The sequence below is a fragment of the Camellia sinensis genome, chromosome 1, assembly GCF_055761805.1.
Source record: "Camellia sinensis isolate YWXY chromosome 1, ASM5576180v1, whole genome shotgun sequence".
Classification (NCBI taxonomy): domain Eukaryota; kingdom Viridiplantae; phylum Streptophyta; class Magnoliopsida; order Ericales; family Theaceae; genus Camellia; species Camellia sinensis.
The window spans coordinates 227,121,418-227,146,916 of NC_138961.1; the positions used below are offsets into that span (position 1 = coordinate 227,121,418).

The 25,499-nt window shown below is 31.4% G+C and overlaps 3 protein-coding genes across 10 annotated transcripts; all 3 read left to right on the top strand.

Annotated features, from left to right (window-relative positions):
• Positions 1 to 2,231: 2,231 nt before the first annotated feature.
• On the top strand, positions 2,232 to 10,415 carry LOC114286095 (putative disease resistance protein RGA3). 5 transcript variants are annotated; one of them, XR_003637407.2, is made up of 5 exons: positions 2,232 to 5,651; positions 6,306 to 6,527; positions 6,657 to 7,191; positions 8,592 to 8,719; positions 10,276 to 10,415. XR_003637407.2 is itself a non-coding variant. In XM_028229179.2 (2 exons), the coding sequence occupies exon 1, from the start codon at positions 2,254 to 2,256 to the stop codon at positions 5,629 to 5,631; it is 3,378 nt and encodes a 1,125-aa protein (XP_028084980.2). In that variant the 5' UTR covers positions 2,232 to 2,253; the 3' UTR covers positions 5,632 to 5,651; positions 8,592 to 9,003. The 5 variants fall into 5 exon arrangements, 1 of the variants encoding a protein (XP_028084980.2); XR_003637406.2 differs by having other exon boundaries at positions 6,372 to 6,527; positions 6,657 to 7,201; XR_003637405.2 differs by having other exon boundaries at positions 6,372 to 6,527.
• Positions 9,027 to 10,550, top strand: LOC114286099 (zinc finger BED domain-containing protein RICESLEEPER 2). The gene has a single exon (XM_082920245.1). It carries the CDS (start codon positions 9,027 to 9,029, stop codon positions 10,548 to 10,550), a length of 1,524 nt encoding a protein of 507 aa, XP_082776371.1.
• Positions 10,551 to 19,376: 8,826 nt separating this feature from the next.
• On the top strand, positions 19,377 to 25,153 carry LOC114286096 (protein DETOXIFICATION 14). Of its 4 annotated transcripts, XR_014345558.1 has the most exons (9): positions 19,377 to 19,464; positions 20,699 to 20,955; positions 21,192 to 21,736; positions 21,826 to 21,912; positions 22,027 to 22,083; positions 22,202 to 22,440; positions 22,874 to 23,079; positions 23,199 to 23,327; positions 25,037 to 25,153. XR_014345558.1 is itself a non-coding variant. In XM_082897121.1 (8 exons), exons 2-8 carry the CDS (start codon positions 20,719 to 20,721, stop codon positions 23,229 to 23,231), a joined length of 1,404 nt encoding a protein of 467 aa, XP_082753247.1. In that variant the 5' UTR covers positions 19,377 to 19,464; positions 20,699 to 20,718; the 3' UTR covers positions 23,232 to 23,527. The 4 variants fall into 4 exon arrangements, 3 of the variants coding, with proteins under 3 accessions (XP_082753247.1, XP_082753251.1, XP_082753254.1); XM_082897121.1 differs by lacking the exon at positions 25,037 to 25,153 and having other exon boundaries at positions 23,199 to 23,527; XM_082897125.1 differs by lacking the exon at positions 25,037 to 25,153 and having other exon boundaries at positions 19,377 to 19,458; positions 23,199 to 23,527.
• The last annotated feature ends 346 nt before the right edge of the window (positions 25,154 to 25,499 follow it).

Consider the following 25,499-nt stretch of genomic DNA (forward strand, 5'->3'; position numbering starts at 1 on the left):
CCAAACCATTTCCAACATGATTTTCTAGCATGAATATAAATTTATTTATTCTATTTGATCCCACAATTTATACAACAAACCTAAACCTTAAAATTAATAAATAAAACTCTTATCACATACCTAATATATTATATATAATAAAAATTTAATTTATTTTTTTTTTAATTTTAATTATACACATCACAAATGCCAACAACTAGTTACTTTAAAAAAAAAAAGCAAAGGTTCGTCGCAAACATACTTGCGCGTCGAGTGTTGATTAATGGTGTTGCGGGTCCAAACACGTGCCTCTCATGGCTTTAAATAATAATTTTAGTTAAAGTCATTAACAACCATACTTTATTTATAAACAAATCACACATTAATGAATGTGAGCCAAAAACAGATACGTCCCATGTCTTTAATGTTTCATTTAAATGAAATTTCTTCTTTTTAGTCGGTTATTTGATAAGTATATGATTACATTTAAAATTTATTATTTTTAAATTATATATTTTAACTTTCATATTATAATAGTAATTGTGGTGATGATATGATGGTTATGGTGGCGGTGGCGGTGTTGGTAGTGTTAGCGGTAGCGGTGGTGTGGTGGTTGTGGTAGTGGTGATGGCATGATGATGATGATAGTGACATCAGTGATGGTGGTGGCGGCATGATGGTGGAGGTAACAGCGGCAGTGATGGTGGCATGGTGGTGGTGGTATAGCGGTGGATGATGGTAGTGGTAATACTAACGATGGTGGTAGTGAATTTATAATAATATATGTCAATGCTTATGTTTTATTTTTATAAATTCAATTAGAATTAAGTAAGTTTAATATGATTTAAAATTTACATAAGCTTTAATTTACATTTTATGAGGTAGTTAAATTTTAAAGTGATATCAATTGTAATTATCAAATAGACTTAATCGATTATCACTTAATCAATTCAATTTTAAGTGCTGAATCATGTTATCAGACACCCCCTTATTTGTTAATATTAAAATTTGATATAACTTAATAGTAATTTTTAAAACAAAAAATAAACTTATTGATAATTTTTGTGTTGTAATTTATGATTTTTTTAAAATTCATATCATAGATTTTAAAATTTAAAAATATAATTTTACTTAGATTTAAAATATTTGTAAAATTATTATTCATATTAAATGAGGGATAAAATTAAAATAACAAATACCATTATGAAACAATGAACTTTTTAAAAATATTTTATGTAGGATTGAATAGTGATCTTTAAGTACGGGTGTTCGTGGTGCAATTGTACTGAAAAACTTTTAATTTGTTATCCGTCCGTTGAATTGGCGGATTGAAAAAAATCAATCTGCATCCGTCCATTGGATTGACCGATGCGAATTGAGCAGATTGACAGATGGATGCGAATCGGTTTGGCGATTTAATCTTTTACAAATTTTGAACATAATAACTCAATATAACCAAAAGATTATCAAATAAATTGTCAAATACCAATAATAAATACATATAAGAAAATCATGCATTATCAAAACTATTTCATTGCTTTTTTTTAATTAAAAAACTATTTAATTTGTTTTTTTTTAAATGACAAAATAAAACCTTATATTTTCTATACAAAAATACCAAATATCAACATTTGTCATTTGATAAAAGAATTTCTAAATTGAAAACAAATTAAAAACACAACAGAATATTTAAACTTTTTTTCAACAGAAAATACAAACAGAATATCTAAACAAATTGAAAACATAAAGTTTTGCATCGGAGTGCCTGCGGTTTGGCGGTTCAGTTGATGTCAAAGGAATCTCAAATCCATCATCCGTGCAAAACTAGGCGGATTAGAAAAAAGCAATCCGCAACCATCCGCTCGTTATCACTCATCCGTCCAAAATAAAAAATGATTGAGAGTTCTAATTAGAGCTACCACTAATGGTGCCACAGTATGTGTTGTGCCTGTTTGTGTTTTTTTTTTTTTTTTTTTTGGTTGCTTTTCCACCTTATTAGTGGTGGGTTTAGAGCCACCAAATTATTAGTTTTTAGCATGACTGGTCCAAAATAAAATGGAACGGTTCGGTTCAATCAGTTTAGACGGATCAAAATATCCAATGTTCAACCTATCTTTTAAGTCCAAAATAAGATTTATTGGTTATTTTTTAGCCAAAACAACAATAATAATAAAAGATAAAAATAAAATAAAAAAGGAAATAACAGTGCCTTTACTAATGTAATGTCAGGTGATATGATCTGTTGAATCGAGGTTTTCCATTTCACTGACAGTTATGGCTGATGTACTTCTTTCTGCCCTAGTCGACACAATCTTGAGTAACTTGAACCGTTCAGCCCTGCAAGAGCTTGGGATAGCATGGGGCCTGAAATCTGAGCTGGATAACCTCAAGAGCACGCTCAGTACCATTCAATCAGTCCTCCAAGATGCTGAGGCAAAGCAGAGTAAGAGTTTGGCTGTCAATAATTGGCTGAGAAAGGTCAAGGATGCAGCTTATGATGCCGACAATTTAATCGATGAGTTCGTGACTGAAGGTCTGAGAGGAAAGTTGGATTCTCAACGAGGTCTCAAATCCAAAGTAAGTCGTCTTCTGTTTCGCTTAAAAATGGGGCATAAGATCATAGATATGAAGGATAAGTTAGATGCTATTGCAAGCGAGATAACTACGCTTCATTTGAGGGAGATTGTTGTGGAAACTGAAGTTCATGAGATGGAGAGAGGACAAACTAGTTCACTCGTTAATGAATCGGAAATTTATGGGAGAAATGATGAGAAAGAAGAGATAATTAAACTTTTGATCGACAATTTCAGTTGCGATGATGATGTTTCTGTTTATGCTATTTGTGGTACGGGGGGACTTGGAAAGACTACACTTGCTCAATTGGTCTACAATGATGGAAGGGTAAAGAGGCACTTTGAGTTGCGTATTTGGGTTTGCGTCTCTGATGTTTTCGATGTAGAGAGACTAATAAGAGCAATCCTAGAGTCCATACAAGGCCATGGATGTGATATCTCTAACTTGGATCCACTTTTGCATCACCTCCAAGAAAAATTGGGCGGTAGGAAATTTTTACTTGTCTTGGACGATGTTTGGAATGAGTACCATGAGAAATGGGATGGGCTAAAACAGGCTCTGAGGTGTGGAGCTAAACGCAGTACTATTATAGTAACCACAAGGATTCAGAAAGTTGCTCTTATTATGGCTACAATACTTCCTACACGCCACTTGGCTTATTTATCGGAGGATGATTCTTGGTCCTTATTTAAGCAACGTGCTTTTGGCAACAGAGGAAGGGAGGAAAACATTCAATTGGAATTGATTGGGAAGGATATTGTGAAAAAATGTGGAGGATTACCCTTAGCAATAAAGGCTCTAGGAAGCCTTATGCAATTTAAAAGCAGTGAAAGTGAGTCGTTATCTGTGAAGGAGAGTAAAATTTTGGATTTATCAGATGGTGGAAATGCTGTCTTACCTGCTTTGAGATTGAATTATGAAGCTTTGCCTCCACATTTGAGGCAATGTTTTGCTTATTGTTGCATATTCCCCAAAGACTATACAATGAAGAAAGACGCGTTGATAGAGATGTGGATGGCGAATGGTTTTATTCCATCTAGAGGACAAACAACTTTGTATGATATGGGCCATCAGATTTTTGATCAATTGGTTTGGAGGTCTTTCTTACAAGATGTGAAGGAAGAGCAAGGTGAAACAACATGTAAAATGCATGATCTTACGCATGATCTTGCGGAATCAATTATGAGACACGAATGTTTTATCATGGACTCTCGTAAGGGGCTGAAACTACCAAAAAAGGTTCGTCACTTGTCTTTTAATGTAAGTTCAACACCGATGATTCATTGTAATGAGGTTATGTTTAAAGTTCCATCTTTGCGGTCTTGCATTTTACTTTCAAACCAATATTCTTGCAAGGACAATGATTTTTCTTGGATTTCAAAACAGAAGTATCTTAGGTTGTTAGATTTGAGTGGCAAAATTGACGAGAAGGTAGCAGTGTCAATTTCCAATTTCAAGCATCTTAGGTTCCTCAACATGTCATACTCTTACATAAAAACCCTACCAGAATCAATAAGTGGTCTCCAACACCTGCAAACATTGAAACTAAATTATTGTGAAGAGATTTGTAAGTTGCCCAAACGCTTGAAGCATATGAGAAATCTCACATGCCTAGACATCAAAGGGTGTGACTCCCTGACTTCTATGCCTACTAATAGGGGACAATTAACTTGTCTACAAAGACTAAGCATATTCATTGTGGGCCAAGATGAGGGTTACCAAATTAGCGAGCTGAAGGAATTAAATCTTGGGGGAGAGTTGAGCATAAAGGAGCTTGAAAACGTAAGAAATTCAGAAGATGCAAAAAGAGCCAATTTGAAGAGCAAACTTGATCTTATTTCTTTGAATTTATGTTGGAGCGATAGCAACAAAGAAAGCATACCAAAGAATGTTGAAGAAATTCTTGAGAATCTCCGACCTAATTCGAATCTGAAGAAGTTGAGCATAAGTTTCTACCAAGGTTCAAGGTTTCCAAATTGGATGTCAGGTTTGGTTCTTAAAAATGTGGTTGAGATCTCTCTAGAATCTTGTAGATGTGAACGTCTTCCGCCTCTTGGGAAACTAACCTCCCTAAAAATTCTCAAGATCAGTTCCATGGATTCTCTCAAGTACTTTAATCATGAGAGTTATCGAGATGGGGAAGATTCATTTCCTGCATTGGAGATTCTCAGCTTCAATGTAATGCCAAGTTTGGAGAAATGGACAATTGTGGATAGAGAAGAAATTTTTCCTTGCCTACGAAATTTACATATAGAGGCATGCCCCAAGTTGACTGAATTTCCTTTTCTTCGAACACTCGAGATATTAACAATTTGGGAAGGAAGCAATGAAAGGTTAATTAGGTTAGTGATAAATGTCACTTCACTTTCCGATCTTGAGATACTTGGCTCTGAGTTGAAGATTCTTCCAGATAAATTGTTGCAGAGTCACAAGGACTTGGTGTCATTACGGCTAATTTCTCTGTACAATCTCAAGACTCTGCCAAATCAGCTGGGTTGTCTATCTTCTCTAAAGCTGTTAGACCTTGGTTATTGTCTTCAACTTGAAAATTTGTCAGGACTCGAAAACCTAAACCATTTGGAGACACTGTATATAAGTGAATGTGATAGTCTTACTTCTCTTCCAGTGCAAGGATTGCAAGGCTTGACTTCACTTAGATCCTTAAGTATTCAAAATTGTAAGAAACTAATGTATTTATCTGACGGAATGGGATATCTGACTGCACTCCGGGACTTGCTTATCAATGGATGTCCAGAGATACAAGATTTTCCGACGGATATGCAACATTTGAATGCTCTTCGAGACTTGGAGATATGGAATTGTCAAGGACTACTTTATCTACCAAACTGGCTAGGCAGCCTCCGGTCATTATCATGCTTGGAGATTGAGAATTGCCATAATCTGAAGTGTTTGCCATGTGAGCTGCAGGGTCTAAAGACTCTTAAAAGGATCAAAATTAAAGGATGTCCACTTTTGGAGCACCGGTGCAAGAAAGAGACTGGTGAAGATTGGCTGAAGATAGTTCGCATTCCCATTATTCAGATCAATGGTGAACTAGTACAGTCCTTGGATTGTTAATGCGCTATTTTGAAGCTAAGGTATGCATTTTAGTAGCTTTCACTTATTGTCTTAACCTGATGATTGAAAGAAGTTTTCACCAATAGCACTCACTTTCATGTTTTTACATACATACAGCTTGACCCAAAAGTCAAAATGTCTATAATGTTTTTGTTTATTTTGGTTACAAGAAGTAGAAGAAAATCAAAGGAAAGAAAACAAAAATCCACTACCTAGAGACCTCTATCATCTCTTGTTTTTTTTTTTTTTTCTTCTAAGTTAATGTGAAGAGATGCAATGCTGTGAAGAGATGCGATACTGTAACAGTAGATGGAAGTGTTAGGGAACAGGGTAGGCCTAGATTAATGTTGACTAGCGTTATAAATAGAGATATGAATCTACTTAATTTGACTAATGAAATGGCCTTTGATAGGGCCGCGTGGAGAAGAAGGATTCATGTAGCCGACCCCATTTGATGGGATTTAAGGCTTGGTTTGGTTTGGTTTGGTTTGGTTTTCTTCTTCTAAGTTAATCTCTCAGTTTGCCTGGCTTTTTCTCCATCTCTTCCTGGTTGTGGACCTGTGGTGATTGGCAGTTAGAAGGCTTCTGAGGGATGTTTGTTGTTTCAGTACTACTACACTAGGCCTCTCGCTATGTGACTGACTATTTACTTGTCTGCTTGTCTTTTACGTTAGGTTGTATAATTAGAGCTTTTTACCTCTGCTGGATTACTAAAATATTGGAATGATTATTATATGTAGTACTCGAGTTTCAAATGAGCTAGGCTCTGGGAACCCAAAAACGGCTTGAGTGGCTGTACATGCTGTAGTCCTTCTTTTAGTCACTGAGACATTCGTATTGAGCACAAGTCTCTTCTGCAGCCAGTCTATTGTGGGACATGCTTACAGCAATGAGAAGTAAGTTGTGAATTATATTGCTGTGATGACTCCCCTGATTTGTCTAATTTCTGATTAGTATTTTGATTTTTATTTATTTATTTAATTTTCAAAATCTGACTTCAATTTTTGTTATGTTTGCATGATCAGGTATTGCAAAGGAGAGCAGGTGGCACTGTGTAAGGGCTTGTGTCAATCTTGAAGCATTTTATATGAATGGAATACCGGTAGCTGTTATTCTGAGTTTTGTTGTCCATTTGATAGCAAAAGGCTAGGCCTGTCAACGGATCGGGTATAACCCGAATTCGATCCGATTAACCCGATCTATTTACACAAATCCGAATCCGAATATTTGTTTAATCCGTATCCGCATAGCCCAATTTAAAACGGGTCGGATTTGAATAAATCCAATCCAGTCCATTTGTTTGCCCAATCCGATTACATTTAATTCTCAGAAACCAAATCAGATCTCTTATCGTCTCTTCATCATTTCTCATCAAAGAATACCTAGATCTCTCTCATAATCAAATCTCTCTCTCATCGTTTCTTCCTGCTCCGATTGATGCCGATGAACTTAGCCAAATCGAGCTCTATGCTGTTTCTGATCTAGGTGTTCTTCGGTGAGCTCTCTAGTCAGTATCAAATCTATCTGTCATCGTCTTCTTCTCCGACTTCTCTGATCTAGGTATTCTTCGGTGAGCTCTATCATCTGTATGTGTTTGTCATTATATCTACTTTTTACTGCGTTGTGCTTGTGTTTCTCCTTTATATAAGAGGTCTGGTTTGTTTGTTTGAATGAAAAATCAATTCTGAAACATTTTCTTGGATGTTTTTGGGACTCTATATATTTGTTATTTGATGGGTACTTTGGGTTGTTTGTTTGAATGTAATATCATATATTTGTTATCAATTCTGAATCAGTGGGTCGGTTGATTTATTTAAGCAGTTTTAAGTTGGTGTTTTTTGTCTATTAGGTTGTGTTTTTTCCACTCTTTCTCTCACATTTTCCTTTCCATTTCTAAATCATTACCCCAATTCCATGACCCAAACACAGCCTTAGTATCATTTTATCTGCACAAGCAGAGATATGGACAAAATGATGATAATTGACATTAGCATTTCAATTGTTGTTGTATGGTGTTTTTGCTTGGAGGTTGCACAGATTGCTAGAAGTTTGTGGTTAGATTGATTGAAACCTTCATGAACAAAGTCCAGGATTCTTTTAAAAAATTTGTCAACAACACCATGAGTGTCCTGTTCATGGGCATACATTTGAATTTGATCCTGCCATTTTCTATGTCCAATCTGAAAGGCTTGTTAGAGTGATTCATGACTACTTTTTTCCTTCATGATTGAATGCTTCAAATTTTATTGTTTTTGTTATACTCTCTTTTTCAATGCTTGTGTTGCCTTTTAATAACGTCCTTGCTATGATCAACATGCTGCTAAATTATTGATGTTATATTCATAAATTATTAGAGCACCAGATGAGGATACCAAGTCATTCAAAAAAACGAAAAAACAAAAAAAAAGAAGATGGGGATGCGCATCTGGCAGCTTCTCCCTTCTGTCATAAACAGTTAATTAACTAATTAGGTTCAACCAAACAGACCATATTGTCTCTGATTAAGTTCATTGAACTGTTCAGTCCATCTCATTGTGGGTTCATTTTTAGCCCATCTTAATAATCTGAACTCATTTAGGCTTCAATTCCATGCATAGGATACTGGTGCTTTCCAAGTAATGGGGGGCTTCACATATGGCTCAATTGCTGTGAAAAGTGTTTTTCCATAATGAATCTGAGAGTAAATTTTTCTGTTGACTTTTGGATAGTAATTTCCAAATTCAATCATTTTAGTTATGCTATGTTTGGTGTTGGATTTATAAAGGGGAAATGGGGTGTGGGTTGTGAATTAGCTTGAACTTCATCTCCTCCCCCGGCCCCGATTGATCACATGCACACAAATCTATATAATTTCCAAATTGAAGTGTTTGGTGCACACTGTTTTGTGCTTGTCTGCAGTTCTGTTTGCTGCATAATTATCTTACCAACTCCTGCACCTTTATGTTTGATTTCTTGTGCAGTGCATATTTGAGTTTTTGAGCCAAAGATGTTTTCGGATTATAGCGAACCCATTACTGCTGATGATGCCAAGTTGGATGACGATGTATCTCAAGGACCCACAAAGAGGATTCGAAAACTAACTTCAAAGGTATGGGATGACTTTGTCAAATTTAAAGGACCTAATGAAAATGACATAGCTAGATGTAAGCATTGCAATAGGGAATTTGTTGGAGAGAGTGGGAAAGGGGCTAGTCATTTAAAAAATCATTTGTCGAAGACATGTCTAAGTACTTAAAGGGCCAAATGCACCTAGGAATGCTAGTAAGGCTGTAAATTTTAAATTCAATCAAGAGAGAAGTCGTATGGATTTTTCTAGGATGGTAATATAGCATAATTATCCTTTTAACATGGCCGAGCATGAATTTTTTTAAATATTTTGTAATAATCTTCAACCAATGTTCAAACTTGTTTCTCGTAACACTGTTAGGGCGGATGTCCTTGATGTTTATGAAATAGAAAAGGCCAAGTTATATCAATTTTTGGATGAACTCTCTTCTAAGATCACTTTGACAACTGATATATGGACTTCAGACCATCAGAATTTTGCTTATACATGTTTGACTGCTCATTATGTGACTAATGATTGGGAGTTAAAGAAGAAAATCCTTGCTTATAGACGCATTGATTACCCGCATGATGGAGACCATTTGTTTAGTTTTATCAAAGATCTAATTTTAGAGTGGAACATAGATAAGAAGTTGTTTTCAATGGTAGTCGATAATGCAATGAGTAATGATGTCATGGTGAGATTCTTAAAGCGATGGCTACATGACCAAAGATTACTATATTTGGGTGGACAATTGTTTCATGTGCGTTGTAGCACGCACATATTGAATTTAGTTGTTCAGGATGGTTTGAAGGTGATTGAGAGTCTTATTTCAAAAATCCGAGAAAGTGTGAGATATTTAGGGAGGTCTCCTTATAGAAAACAAAAATTTGTTGTTGTAGTGAATCATGTTAAGTTGCATCATAAAAAGAAAGTCCCCATGGATGTTCCTACCAGATGGAACTCCACTTGTTCAATGCTTGATGCTGCATTAGATTTGAAAAGTGCATTCCACCGCTTAGGGCAAATTGACAAACAATATAAGCATAATCCTTCTGAGGATAAGTGGAATGTAGCAAATGTGATTTGTGGGTGCTTGAAGATTTTTTTTGATGCTACATCTCACTTTAGTGGTACCACTTTTTCGACTTCAAATGTGTTTTTTCCCGATATTTGTCTTATTCAACTTGAAATGAAAAAATGGGAGCAAAGTGAGTATGATTGCATTCGATTGATGGCCGGTTCAATGAGAGTGAAATTTCAAAAATATTGGGAAGAATGTTCTTTGGTGTTAGCAATTGCAGTGGTTCTCGATCCGAGATTTAAAATGGACTTGGTGGAGTACTACTATGGGCTTATTTATGGTGCTGATGCTAATAAGCATATTCAGAGGGTCCGTAATGGTTTTGTTGATCTTTTTTATGAGTATAGGAGTGATTCTTCTGATTCTATGAGTTGCATTGCCCTTGTTTCTGAAAATAGTAGCTCAAGTGGTAGTCAATTGCATGCGGGTTCTTCGAAACAAGAAAGTTTGGCTGCTTTTCATGCGTGGTATTCCCAAGAACGTGCTTCTAACATTCATGCCTATCAAAAATCAGAGGTGGAGCAATACTTGGAGGAGTTGGTGTTTCCAAGTAATGAGAGCTTCAATATTCTACATTGGTGGAAAGTGAATAAAGCAAAATTTCCAACTTTGGCAAGGATGGCTCGTGATGTTTTAAGTGTTCCAGCCACTACGGTTGCATCAGAGGCGGCGTTTAGTGTAGGAGGTAGGGTGATTGATGAGACACGTGCTTCATTACTTCCAGATATTGTGGAGGCCTTGATCACTTGCAATGATTGGATTGAATCAACCAAAAATATTAGTAAGTGAAGTATTGAAGTTTTTAAATAATTAGATGTTCTTTAGTTTAGTTCTACAAATATCTTAATTTCACATTATTTTGAAATTGCAGATGTAGAAGAATGCTGACATGAATAGATGGATTGAATTGAATCACTTGGTTTGTCATTTTCAACTTTTGTTTATGTTATCTTAAGCTAAACTTTTGTTTTTTGTTTTCTGTTATCTTAAACTAAACTTTTGTTTTCTGTTAGGAGAAGTTATCTTAAGCTGCAGCCTTGTCACTGTCACATATAGGTCAGTATATTTCTCATCTCTGCCTTTTACAATCTGGGTTTTTTCATTGAATCATATCTGTTAGGAGAACTTTTGTTCTTTCTTTTTGTTTTTGTCCCCTGCTCTTTTGTGCTCTCATGTTAAAGATTCCTTCACTTTTAGCATTTATTTTTCTAATTTGAAGGGTTGGGTAGCAGAGTTTCTGCCATTATCTCTTGGGATATGCCATTATCTTAAAGTTTAAGATATATGTCAATTCCAATTATATACATTTATTAGTGTTCCATGGTTGTTTTTCTTGACTGCTTTTCTTTCATGGCTTGTGTTGTTTTCTCTATGCAGGTTGAATCATTGGAATCGACAATTGAAGCTTTAATGACTAAGAACTCACTGCAACTATCTTTTTTTTTACTCTGTTGACAACACAGCATTGCTTTTGACAGTTTGTTATTCAATTACAGTGTCCTGTTTTTGATCTAGCAAATTTAGAAGAGGAGAAGAATATGCTGAAAATAAACTATTTACGTAATCAACCTTGTCAGATTGAGGCATAGTCTGTTCTGTTGTCTCTCCCTTCAAATTTTCTGCATTTTCGATGACCTTTTCTGTCTGTTGTTCTTCTTCACGGTTGTATTCTGTGACAGTTAATTCGGTTGTATAGGTTGTGGTTTTGTCTATTATTGAATCCTCTCAATTACCTTGGAAAATGCTGTAGTGATGGTGCTTCTTGGGAAACCCTTCCTTTTCATGACCTTTAATTTCAATTTTTCCTTGTGTGCAATATGTTGGCTCAGGAAAATTTCCAATTTTATCAAATCTACAGCTACTTTCATGTTCATTTTTCTATTTGATGACAAAATGCATAATTTGCTTACATTTTGTTGTTGGGATTTATGCATGTGTAGTGGACTTTCATACATTTATTTTCTACACACAAGTAATCACCAATGGCAAATACAAGAGTGTGCTTCACAGAGTCATAGTACAAACAGGTGGAAACAGGATGTCCATAATTTCAATTTTTCCTTGTGTGCAATATGTTAGCCTAGGAAGATTTCTAATTTTATCAAATCTGCAGCTACTTTCATGTTCATTTTTCTATTTGATGACGAAATGCATAATTTGCTTACATTTTGTTGTTAGGATTTATGCATAATTTGCTTACATTTTGTTGTTGGGATTTATGAATTTGAGTTTTGGTCTGTTCAATCTTGATCTCATCCCACTGTCTGAATCTGCATCTGATTACTCAACCTTGGTCTACAAGGGCTGTGTAAAACAAAAATTATCAAATCCAACTGGGGTTTGCTCACAAGCAATCTCAACACTTTATGCGTCTCTGATTTCACAGTCCAATGCCAAGTTCTTCAAAACCACCACTGGTAGTGGCTATGGCTGCTAACCCCACACACACAGACACATACACACATAGAGAGTCAGATTGGATTATACGGATCGGATATCTGTTTAACACGGATCGGATCGGATTGTAAGTAGTCGAATTTTTAATAATCGGATTCGGATCCGGATTAATGGCCTGTCAATGGATCGGATCCGAATAAAAGGGCTTTGGATTGGAATCTTTTATTCTTGGGTCAATTGTACAATCTACCATTCTTTCCCTCATAACTTGTTTCTCTGATTTGCAAAAGCAGGTTCATAGTTCAAATCTACTCCTCCCTTTCTTTATAATTATCAGTTATATTTCCTATTGGGCAATTATTAAGGCGGTGTCTGGAAAGTTTTTTTTTGATTTTTTTTCACTAAAAGGCAAATTGGTTATAAAATCAAAAAAAATAAAAAATAAATCCAAACAAAATATCACATCGAGCTTCTCTCTCTACCCTTTTCTTCTTCTTTTGAGAGCTTCTCTCTCTACCCTTTTCTTCTTCTAGGGTTTCGTTTTGAGCGCCGTTGGGGGTGGGGGAGGGGGGCTCCGGCCTCTGGCCACCTCTCCCTTCCTCTCTACCCCCTTTCTCTTCCGTTTTTCTCTGCCATTGTCTGATCAATAAGCTTTGGAAGCTTGGCTTTCCATCTTCTCCCTCCTTGTGAGGTGTGTTTCCCCTTTTGGTGGGTGTACAGTTTGTCTTCCTTCACTCTGCCTCACTCCAGCCGTAGCCCTCCCTAGACCCGCCGTCTACCTTCTTTGTGCTTCACACCAGCATCGCCAACACCACATCGACCCCAACTCTGCCACTTCTCGCTGGATCTGCTGCCTCCACACATCGACCTCCTCGATTTTGGCTTATAGGAGCTCATGTACAAGTCCATGGTGGAAGTGTGCTACCCACTGGTTTGAGGTGGAGTCTTGGTTTTTTGTTTTGTTTTTTGGTTTGGTTTTGCCTATGGAATCCATCAGTGCTTAATGATGCTTACCCACTTTGTGGTTGTATTCTATGATGTATTCTCGTCATCCTCTACGGCCATTTGTTGGCCTCTGCTTGCGGTACGAGCACAAGTACTTGTTGTGCAGCTGGGTTTTCTTCATAGTTTTACTCCTATATTTTCTTTGTTTCTCTTTTTTCCTTTGATGGTGTAAGTTTTTTTGGGATGGATTCTCTCATTGTAAGTGCCGTTTGGCTACTTTAATGATATTCCTCTTCTGATCAAAAAAAAAAAAAAAAAAATATCATATCAAATTCCATAATCATTTAACTTTTTCTTTCACAAACATCACATCCAATCACAAAAAAATTCAACTATCTTCCCAAACACAAAAAAAAAAAAAAAAAAAAAAAATCTCCAATAATATCCTACAACTAAAAAAACTTATAAAAAAAACTCACTTCCCAAACACCCACTAAGTGTGCAAGTGCATATCTTATGTACTTGCGTAAATTCTCACAAATATATGTAAGTTACTTTACAAAATCGTGTAAGTTTTGACAAACATATGCAAGTTTACTCATAAAAATTTAAAAAATTACAACTTATGTATATTTGTGAGAATTTGTGCAATTTTATGAAATAACTTATGTATATTTGTGAAAATTTATGTAAGTGTATATGGTATGCATCTTACATATCTAAACACTTTCCTTTTTTGTTTGGTTGTCTAGAAGGCCAAAGAAAATAGGGAGAGAAGTAGATGAAATCCCAACTTGAATGACGAAGTGAATTTTGGTATGGATTTTGCAGGCAAACAATGCAAGGGATAGAATATTTGAACTGAGATAGGAAGGAGGATATTCTGCACAGAACTGACTGAATTTATCAAGCCCAAGGAAACAAAATGCTTATGAGTTGTTCATTGCGAGAAAAAAGAGAGGTGTTATTTCAATTTCAAGATTCCCTTGGTTGGGGTTCCACAAAAGTTGTTGCTAATTTGTGTTGTATGTGTATATAACATCTTATCAATAAAAAATAATTTTTTTTATTTTTATTTCCTAAAACTATTCATCGTGTTTGATTTTGAATTTAAAAAAAATAATTTTTAGAGCTTTCAAGTTGTATTTTTATATTTTTAATAATTTTTAAAAATATTTTAATCAAATTTTTTTTTTAATTTTTAGGTCAACTTATTTTTAATATATTTTAAAAGTAAAATGTGTATAATTTTTTTTTAAAAAAATCGTTGAGTATAACAAAATGCAAAAATGTTTTTATTTTTTTTTGTATTTTTTGTATTTGATGAATTTTTAATTTTTAATTTTTTTTACAAATATTATATTTTTTAAGTATATTTAGATTAGGTGTATTTAAAAAATAAAAAAATTACTTCAAATATTTTTAAAAAAGTACTAAAAATAAAAAAATAAGACTTTTTTTTTAAAAAGTGAACTCAATTTTCTAAAATAAAACATGGTGATTGTTATTATTCTCTTGTGTGTCTTATTTCTTATGTATTTATTAGGATTTTTTCTCTCACTTTGAGAACTTCTTTGTATTGATTATATATATATATATATATATTATGTTTAATCTTCATTATTATTATTATAATTCATTACGATTCATTGTAATATCTTATATGAATCAAATCAATAAAACAAAATCTATTATTGTTATTATTATTATTTTTTATCATTAGACAATACAAATTATAACTTTAAATAAAATAATTTAATATTTAATGATAAAAGTTATAAAAAGAACATACATAGACTTGCACTTATTAAAAGTAAAATGTGTATAATTTTTTTTTTAAAAAAAATCGTTGAATATAACAAAATGCAAAATGTTTTTTTTTTTTTTTTTTTTGTATTTGATGAATTTTTAATTTTTAATTTTTTTTACAAATATTATATTTTTTAAGTATATTTAGATTAGGTGTATTTAAAAAATAAAAAAATTACTTAAAATATTTTTAAAAAAGTATTAAAAATAAAAAAATAAGACTTTTTTTTTTAAAAAAGTGAACTCAATTTTCTAAAATAAAACATGGTGATTGTTATTATTCTCTTGTGTGTCTTATTTCTTATGTATTTATTAGGATTTTTTCTCTCACTTTGAGAACTTCTTTGTATTGATTATATATATATATATATATATATTATGTTTAATCTTCATTATTATTATTATAATTCATTACGATTCATTGTAATATCTTATATGAATCAAATCAATAAAACAAAATCTATTATTGTTATTATTATTATTTTTTATCATTAGACAATACAAATTATAACTTTAAATAAAATAATTTAATATTTAATGATAAAAGTTATAAAAAGAACATATATAGACTTGCACTTATTAAAAGTAAAATGTGTATAATTTTTTTTAAAAAAAAATCGTTGAATAAAACAAAATGCAAAAATGTTTTTTTTTGTATTTTTTGTATTTGATGAATTTTTAATTTTTAATTTTTTTTACAAATATTATATTTTTTAAGTATATTTAGATTAAGTGTATTTAAAAAATAAAAAAAAATACTTAAAATATTTTTAAAAAAGTACTAAAAATAAAAAAATAAGAATTTTTTTTTAATTTTTTAAAAAGTGAACTCAATTTTCTAAAATAAAACATGGTGATTGTTATTATTCTCTAGTGTGTCTTATTTCTTATGCATTTATTAGGATTTTTTCTCTCACTTTGAGAACTTCTTTGTATTGATTATATATATATATATATATGTATTATGTTTAATCTTAATTATTATTATTATAATTCATTACGATTCATTGTAATATCTTATATGAATCAAATCAATAAAACAAAATCTATTATTGTTATTATTATTATTTTTTATCATTAGACAATACAAATTATAACTTTAAATAAAATAATTTAATATTTAATGATAAAAGTTATAAAAAGAACATATATAGACTTGCACTTATTAAAAGTAAAATGTGTATAATTTTTTTTTTAAAAATCGTTGAATAAAACAAAATGCAAAAATGTTTTTTTTTTTTTTTTTTGTATTTTTTGTATTTGATGAATTTTTAATTTTTAATTTTTTTTACAAATATTATATTTTTTAAGTATATTTAGATTAGGTGTATTTAAAAAATAAAAAAATTACTTAAAATATTTTTAAAAAAGTACTAAAAATAAAAAAATAAGAATTTTTTTTTAGTTTTTTAAAAAGTGAACTCAATTTTCTAAAATAAAACATGGTGATTGTTATTATTCTCTAGTGTGTCTTATTTCTTATGTATTTATTAGGATTTTTCCTCTCACTTTGAGAACTTCTTTGTATTGATTATATATATATATATATATATATATATATATGTATTATGTTTAATCTTAATTATTATTATTATAATTCATTACGATTCATTGTAATATCTTATATGAATCAAATCAATAAAACAAAATCTATTATTGTTATTATTATTATTTTTTATCATTAGACAATACAAATTATAACTTTAAATAAAATAATTTAATATTTAATGATAAAAGTTATAAAAAGAACATATATAGACTTGCACTTATTAAAAGTAAAATGTGTATAATTTTTTTTTTAAAAAAAAATCTTTGAATATAATAAAATGCAAAAATGTTTTTTTTTTTTTTTTGTATTTGATGAATTTTTAATTTTTAATTTTTTTTACAAATATTATATTTTTTAAGTATATTTAGATTAGGTATATTTAAAAAATAAAAAAAATTACTTAAAATATTTTTAAAAAAGTACTAAAAATAAAAAAATAAGAATTTTTTTTTAATTTTTTAAAAAGTGAACTCAATTTTCTAAAATAAAACATGGTGATTGTTATTATTCTCTAGTGTGTCTTATTTCTTATGTATTTATTAGGATTTTTTCTCTCACTTTGAGAACTTCTTTGTATTGATTATATATATATATATATATATATATATATGTATTATGTTTAATCTTAATTATTATTATTATAATTCATTACGATTCATTGTAATATCTTATATGAATCAAATCAATAAAACAAAATCTATTATTGTTATTATTATTATTTTTTATCATTAGACAATACAAATTATAACTTTAAATAAAATAATTTAATATTTAATGATAAAAGTTATAAAAAGAACATATATAGACTTGCACTTATTAAAAGTAAAATGTGTATAATTTTTTTTTTAAAAATCGTTGAATAAAACAAAATGCAAAAATGTTTTTTTTTTTTTTTGTATTTTTTGTATTTGATGAATTTTTAATTTTTAATTTTTTTTACAAATATTATATTTTTTAAGTATATTTAGATTAGGTGTATTTAAAAAATAAAAAAATTACTTAAAATATTTTTAAAAAAGTACTAAAAATAAAAAAATAATAATTTTTTTTTAGTTTTTTAAAAAGTGAACTCAATTTTCTAAAATAAAACATGGTGATTGTTATTATTCTCTAGTGTGTCTTATTTCTTATGTATTTATTAGGATTTTTCCTCTCACTTTGAGAACTTCTTTGTATTGATTATATATATATATATATATATGTATTATGTTTAATCTTAATTATTATTATTATAATTCATTACGATTCATTGTAATATCTTATATGAATCAAATCAATAAAACAAAATCTATTATTGTTATTATTATTATTTTTTATCATTAGACAATACAAATTATAACTTTAAATAAAATAATTTAATATTTAATGATAAAAGTTATAAAAAGAACATATATAGACTTGCACTTATTAATTCCTATAATATAAATTTATAAAAATGAAAGTTATTTCGCTCATTTGATAATTGATAATTTTAGTTTACTTTTTGATCTTTTATCAAAAGACTTTCAAAAAAATAATAATAATAATAATATGATAACTCATAGTAATTTTTTAATTATTTTACTCAATTGACAAATGATATCTTATTATATTTAAATTAAATAATCATAATTGTGTGTTTTACCTAGATTATGGTCCCGTAATATTGTTGTCGTTATATTAAGACGATAGAATTCAATCCATTCATTCATTTAGCTAATACCTAAATGCAAGTTTTGACAATGATTAGTGTTGAGAAAAGTTCAGGAATTGGTGGTACAATTCAAATGGCACCAACTAATATATCGATTTATGTGCCAGAGCCTTTTTGGGAATTTAATTTTTTTTAGCCTCTGTTTGGCAAGATGGTTTTCAGATTTTTTTGGCTATTTTAGCCACAAAAAACAAAATAGACTATTTTAGCCATAACAAACAAAACATCACATCCAACCTATAATGATTACATTCTTCTCTCACAAAAAAAGTCAAAAAAGCCAAAAAGCCCTTCCCAAACCAAGCTTTTTAGCCCAGGCTAAAATAGCCAAAAAAGCCAAAAAGCCAAAAAGCCAACCTACTTCCCAAACCAAGCCTATATAATTGTTACACTTTAAAAAAATTAATTTTTCAAAATTACCTTTTGATAGTATTTTTTTTTTTTTGAGAATATCAATATCATAATTATACTTTTTATATTGTTTATGAATATAAAACAAGAGAAAATAAGAAATTTATATTATTTTTGTATTTGATTTTTGAAGAGTGACTGATATATTGGGGTAATAAAAAATGAAATAGAGGACTAATATTTTGAGACGGAAGGAGTATAAGTTCTAATTTTTAGGGGTTGTTTGGGATGACCTAAATAAGTGTACTTTTTGTCTTTTTACGAAAAGATGTTCAAAAAAATAAATAAGTGATGTGAGGAAAAAAAGTTAAAAAAATAAAAAGATGGATTATTTGAAGTATGGCAAACTTAGCCTTATTATGATAAGATTTTGTTTTTTAATTATATATTTTAATTAAAAAATTAAAATATTATTATAAATTATCACAACATTACTTTTATTTTTTATACATTTTTTTTTTTATAGAAAGTTGAAATATTACTAAAACAATTTGTTTTCAGCTGCCCTACTGATATAAGTTCCTCATTATATTTCTGGTTGGTAGGTACTAGACGACATTGGCCCTGTTTGGTACAGCTTAATTTCAGCTTATTTCAGCTTTCAGCTTAATTTAAGCTATTTTGATTTGTTTGGTTTAGCTTATAGCTTATAGCTTATAGCTTTGTGGAAGTCAGAAAACAACTTATTCTTTAAGTGGGGCAGGAGATGCTTTAAGAATAAGCTGGAAATCAGCTTAAGCTGAAAGTTATAAGCTATAAGCAGTTTAGGCATAAGCTATAAGCACTTTTCCACAACTCTACCAAACAGGGCCATTGTTGTGTTTTGGCAGTGATTTCCAATCGTCACAACGACAAACAATAGTCCCAAAATACCAACGCCTCATTCTCTCTGTGTAATTGTACAATCTTCTTCTCTATCTATCTATCTATCTATCTATCTATGGCCAGTATTTCAATTCAGTGTTTTTTTTATTTTATTATTATTATTATTATATTTTTTTTTTGGTGAATGTTTGCTATGAAGTTTAGAGGAATCAACCCTAATCTTTAATAGAAGTACTTTCATTTTTGTCCCATGTTTAGTTGAGTTGAAAATTTCAAAAGCTAGATTGGTAATTAGGATGGAAATATTTTTTTTTAAAAAATAATTTTTTAGGATTTAGTATTTTTGTGTTTTTAATTCCCTTTTCACAAGTTTATGTTTTCTTTTCTCTCCCCCCCCGCCCCCCCTTTCCCCCTTTTTTTTTCATTTTTTTATTTCCATTGATTTTTTTGGTCTATATTGGATATATGATGTTTCTGATTCCTGTATATGTGGCTGCTTATTTCCCAAATGGTTTCATGGTTTGTAACTTTGTATTAGGTTCTAAGGAATTGTGAGGACATGATATTGTAGGAAAGGAATCAGAAATAGTTTTGAATTTGAAATTTCTATTTTTAATACAATTTTATTTTCTCTAGAAGCAACCTTTGTGACAATGAACTTTCTTCATGCTAGCTTGTGAAATTTCCTTGCTTTTTCTAGTAATCCCAATTATGATTAACAATTATAGATGTGACATAATTTATATATATCTCGGTCTCAGTATACTATATATACGAAAGATGTTTACTTCAGATGTTGACTTTAGTTTTTGGATAGAAGTTCTGAACAGATCACTGATTGTTTTTTACTGCTTGGTGGTATTTGATTCACTTTCATTTGCATGTGTCGAAACTTTTTTATGAATTGTATTATGAGTAAAGCATAAAATATGATGAGTTTACTTTCAAACTTTATGATGGAGTCATGTGCTTCTGACCTCTAATTTCTGAGTTCAATGGAGTTGTCAGACTAGAACACAGATTGTGATTCTTAATTTGAAATAGTTAAACTGCTTCAAACCAAGTTGGTAAGATAAAAAAATTGTTAACTGAACTTCAGCTAGGCTTAGTTTGGCTGCATATTAAATTCATGAACTTTGGTACCATATAATATATGTTTTAATTCTTCTTCTTCCTTTTGCTATTTTCATGTCACTTATCCTTGATTACAGGGAAATCTTCTTCCCATGCTTTTAAATTTATCACTTGCCATACATTTTTGAAGATCCAACAATAGCTATGTTCCTTTCTTGTTGGTTGTTGAAGCAGAATTAACGCAGGAGAGGTTGATGGAAGAGCCTCTGTGGCAAAAGAATGAGGAGAGGAAATTGGTGCCAACATCAATGGCATTTGTGGAAGAGCTGAAGAAGGTGAGCCACATAGCAGCGCCGATGGTGGTGGTGACAATGTCACAATACCTCTTGCGTGTTGTACCAATGATAATGGTGGGGCACATCAGTGAGCTCTACCTTTCCAGTGCTGCAATTGCCACCTCTGTCACCAATGTTTCCGGCTACAGTGTTGTTGTAAAGTTTTCTTTCTTGTCCTTCAAGTTCAGTTAGTACTGCTATCTACAACAATAATTTACATCCAATAGAACTTTATGTGCACTAGAAAGTATTAGCTTGATCTTTTGGAATTGTATCCAGGCCTATCTATTTAATTGAATTAGTTAAAATGTGCCAGGTACAAATTTGCCTAATCGTGTAAAAATTTTGTCACAAAGTATAACTAATTGAATAGTAATTTGTTTATTATGCAGTTTGGAATGGCTAGTGCATTGGAAACTCTATGTGGGCAAGCTTACGGCGCAGGTCAATATCGGAAGCTGGGAATTTATACTTATGGAGCAATTCTCTCTCTCATTCTGATTTGTATACCAATATCTCTTCTTTGGGTCTTCATGGTCAAACTACTCGTGTTCTTTGGCCAAGACCCTTCAATTTCAGTGGAAGCTGGAAAATACTCAATTTGGCTCATTCCATCACTGTTTCCTTATGCCATTCTTGAATCACTGGTTCCTTATTTGCAAACTCAGAGTTTGATCCTTCCAATGCTCTTATGCTCGCTTGTAACTTTATCTTTCCATATGCCTCTTTGTTGGGCTTTGGTATTTAAGTTTGAATTAGGAACTGAGGGAGCAGCGTTGGCAATTGGTTTATCGTATTGGGTAAATGTGATCTTGCTAGGGATTTACTTGAAGTATTCTCCAGTTTGTGAAAAAACCCGTGCTTCCTTCTCAAAGGATGTTTTCCTAAGCATTGGGGAGTTCTTATGCCTGGCTCTTCCTTCTGCTGGAATGGTTTGGTATTTCTGTTAATCCAATTCAGCTCTTAGTCAAGCGTTTTTTAAGTATCGTTTGGCCCCTGATATTTCCTTTTCATGCAAATGTACAGTCTTGAATGGTGGTCATTTGAACTGGTCATATTGTTGTCTGGGCTTTTATCAAACCCAGAACTTGAATCTTCTGTTCTTTCAATATGGTATGCTTCTTCTCTATGCTTGTAAATTGGATTATATGGGTTTTTACAACAGAATTACATATGATTTTTTTTTTTTTTTAAATTTTTATTTTTTTATACCATATTTGCAAGCAGCCTTACAACTACTTCATTGCACTACCTCATACCATATTCTATTGGTGCCGCTGCAAGGTTTGCTTTAAAACTGTATTCTAGAGCATAGAACCTTACTTCTAATTTTTGACATTTATCAACGTGCTTATATGTATATTTAATGTTACTGAAATGAGTACATTGACCATTTTTGTAGCACTAGGGTTTCAAATGAGTTAGGAGCTGGGAATCCACAGGCTGCTCGACTGGCTGTTTGCACTGTAATGGTTCTTGCAGTTGCAGAGGCAATTATTATAAGCACAATTCTGTTCTGTTGCCGCTTTGTTCTGGGATACGCATACAGTGAGGAGAAGGAAGTTGTGGACTATGTCAAAGAAATGACTCCTCTTGTTTGTTTCTCAATCACCATGGACAGCTTACAAGCAGTACTATCCGGTTATTTTCTTACCTCCCCATATTGAGCTATGTTCATTCAAACAATTATAATATCTATGGGAGCAACATATATGAAAGACCCCTAAAAAAAGTGCAACTGTATTACTTCTGAGAAAAAAGTATACATTAATCAAATTACATGATGGGAATGACCATTTTTTTTCAGACGCAAAGAATAACTTGTGTGACAGTTTGGGCTATTGAGGATAACTGCAAAGATTTAAGTCATAAATGTTATAAACCATTATGGTTGGATGATTTTGGGACACTGTAAAGATCTTAAATCCTTCTGGTTATGAACTTATTGCTAGGCATAAAACCATTATTTGGTTGTGGACTATGATGAACTGGTACAATATCATCTAATCCTTCGGATAAAGTACTGTTACTTGTTGCTTTATAACACAGCCTATGCTGTTTATTTCTTGAACAGGGGTTGCCAGAGGAAGTGGGTGGCAGCATGTTGGAGCCTACATCAATTTTGGGGCATTTTATCTGATTGGAATACCAGTAGCTATTGTATTGGGTTTTGTTCAACATTTAAGTGGAAAGGGGATTTGGAGCGGAATAGCAACAGGGTCGACAGTGCAAGTCATTTTGCTTTCTTCTGCAACATGCCTAATTAATTGGCAAGAAGAGGTTGGTTTGTTTTTGAATTTTTCTGTGTTTTATATATAATGTAATCTCCTTCATTGCAGCCATGTTGGTTCCTAAAACTAAACAAGGTTTTTATTTTTATTTTTAATATGCAATTGCAGGCAACTAAGGCAAGGGAAAGGATATTTAATTAAGGGGAGATTTGTGGCTGACAATGAATTGATCAGTTGAACGCTCAAATCTTAATTATGTTACTCAGCAACTGTTTTTCCTGGTACCATTTGAGACTTGTAAGTTAACAACTTTTGTTCCGCGGATCCACTTTTTTCAAGTTTTGATATGAGAGAGAGAGAGAGAGAGAGAGAGAGAGAGGTCATATTACCAAAATGATTCTTTTGTGCTTTAGATAGAATTTTAACTCGCTTTGTAGTTAATCAGAGAGTCATTATCAGAAACACTAATTATAACCGTACAAGGTTATTTTGGATGAGATTTTTTACTCTTTTATTTTTTCTTGAATTGCTAAGATATATAGATCTCTAATTGAAATGAAAGAGTGGGAAGAATTGACTTACTCTCTCGATGACATTTCATTTAGAACCATAATTTTAAATATCAGTATCCAAATATATATTATATCAATAATATATTTATACTAGTGGTGTAAATTATGTTAGAATGAAAATACAATTGTAATTTATACGTATCATATTGAACTTTGATAAAAACACTGAAATAACATAAATAAATATTATTATTCTTAAAAAACTTTTATCAATTTTACTTATACCACACATTCTACAAAATTGAAATAAAAATAACAACATATTACAAATCAAAATAGTGAAAGCATACCTGTTAGGTAAGTTAAGAAAAAATTGTAATCACTAAACAAAACACACAAATTAAAATTATTGTACACTTGTTAATGCTATATAATCTTAAAAAAAAAAAAAAAAAAACACCAAATAAAGCACACATGCAAATGTTATGCGATCTCAATAAATTAAATTGAAAATTAAACATCAAACAATGCGCACCAGCCTATACTTTGCAATTCCAAACAAATTAAATAAATCAATGCACACCAACCAGTGCTCTGCAATCTATAAAAAAAAATGAACGCACACCAGCTAATATTTTACAATCTTTAAAAAAAAAAATTAGTTAAATTAAACACCAAACAATGCACACCTGCAAGTACTACTGTTACCAATCAAATTATAACCACATAAGTAAAAAAAAAATTATATTGCCATGCACCCAAGTCGATAATATATGTATGCTTTACAAAAGAGTCAGTTAAAACTTTACAAAATATGTGTATGCTTCAACCTAAAAAAATCCAAAATTTAATATAAATACTTAATTGGTTATAATCAAGATGAGAAAAAATAAAAATTAAAAAACACATAAAAAAAATGCAAACATTAAGAGTAGGGAAACAATTATCTACGAATTAAGAAAACACTAAGATGCTCATATTTATGAATTTAGTATACAAAATCTAGTATGTTTTTCTAAACATGCCATGATCATTAATAATAATTATGTTTTTAATAATAATAAAAAAAACATAATTTGTGATCAAGTTAAACGTAAATAAGCTATAAAAACACATACAAAATATATCTCTCTACGACAAATTGGACATTTTCAAAAACCTTCACTTGTACATTCGGTTGAATTTATTTGGATAATAAAACCATTGATAAATAATTGTCATGGATAGAAATAATTAAGATATAAACATTTAAGATAATAATTAAGATAATAGTAATAAAAAAACATAAAAAAAGGGCTTACCTTGCAATTTTCATGAGAAGCTTGGTAGAAATTTATAAAAATATAAACATTACGAGTACGAAAACAGTTATTTACGAATTAGGGAAATAATGAGATACTCATATTTAGTAGGGACAAAAGTCCCACTTATGCAAAATTTATTGTGTTTTTCTAAACATGCCATGATCATTAATGATGATACAGCGTGTTCCAGATGGAACGGGTCGGATTGATCCACACTTCTCTAACTAGTGCTCGAGGTACCAAGCCCACCGAAAGACCTGTATAAGAGTTCAACGGGGAACGGCGAGTCACCCAACGAACCCTCCAACGAGCAAGTTAGAAAGAGAGATGGAATGTAGAGATAGATTAGAGATAAAAAGCTTAACTTTCTTCTTGTCTTCGCCGTCTGCTTATATCCTCTGGTAATCATTTCGTTGTCCCTTCCAACCTGTCATTTTGGCTGAAAGTCTATACTCTAACTTGCCTTGTTCATGGTGAGGCCGTTCTGTCTCGACAGGGAGGGGTTATCACAATAAATGCTGTAACGGATTTCATTAATGGCTGATGTGCACTGCAATAACTTTGTAGGATCTTTGTCTGCTTATGGGGCTTGTCCTTCTATTACCACGTGTTTAGATGTCATTAGTTCTTAATGCCATGTTAATTTGCAGCAA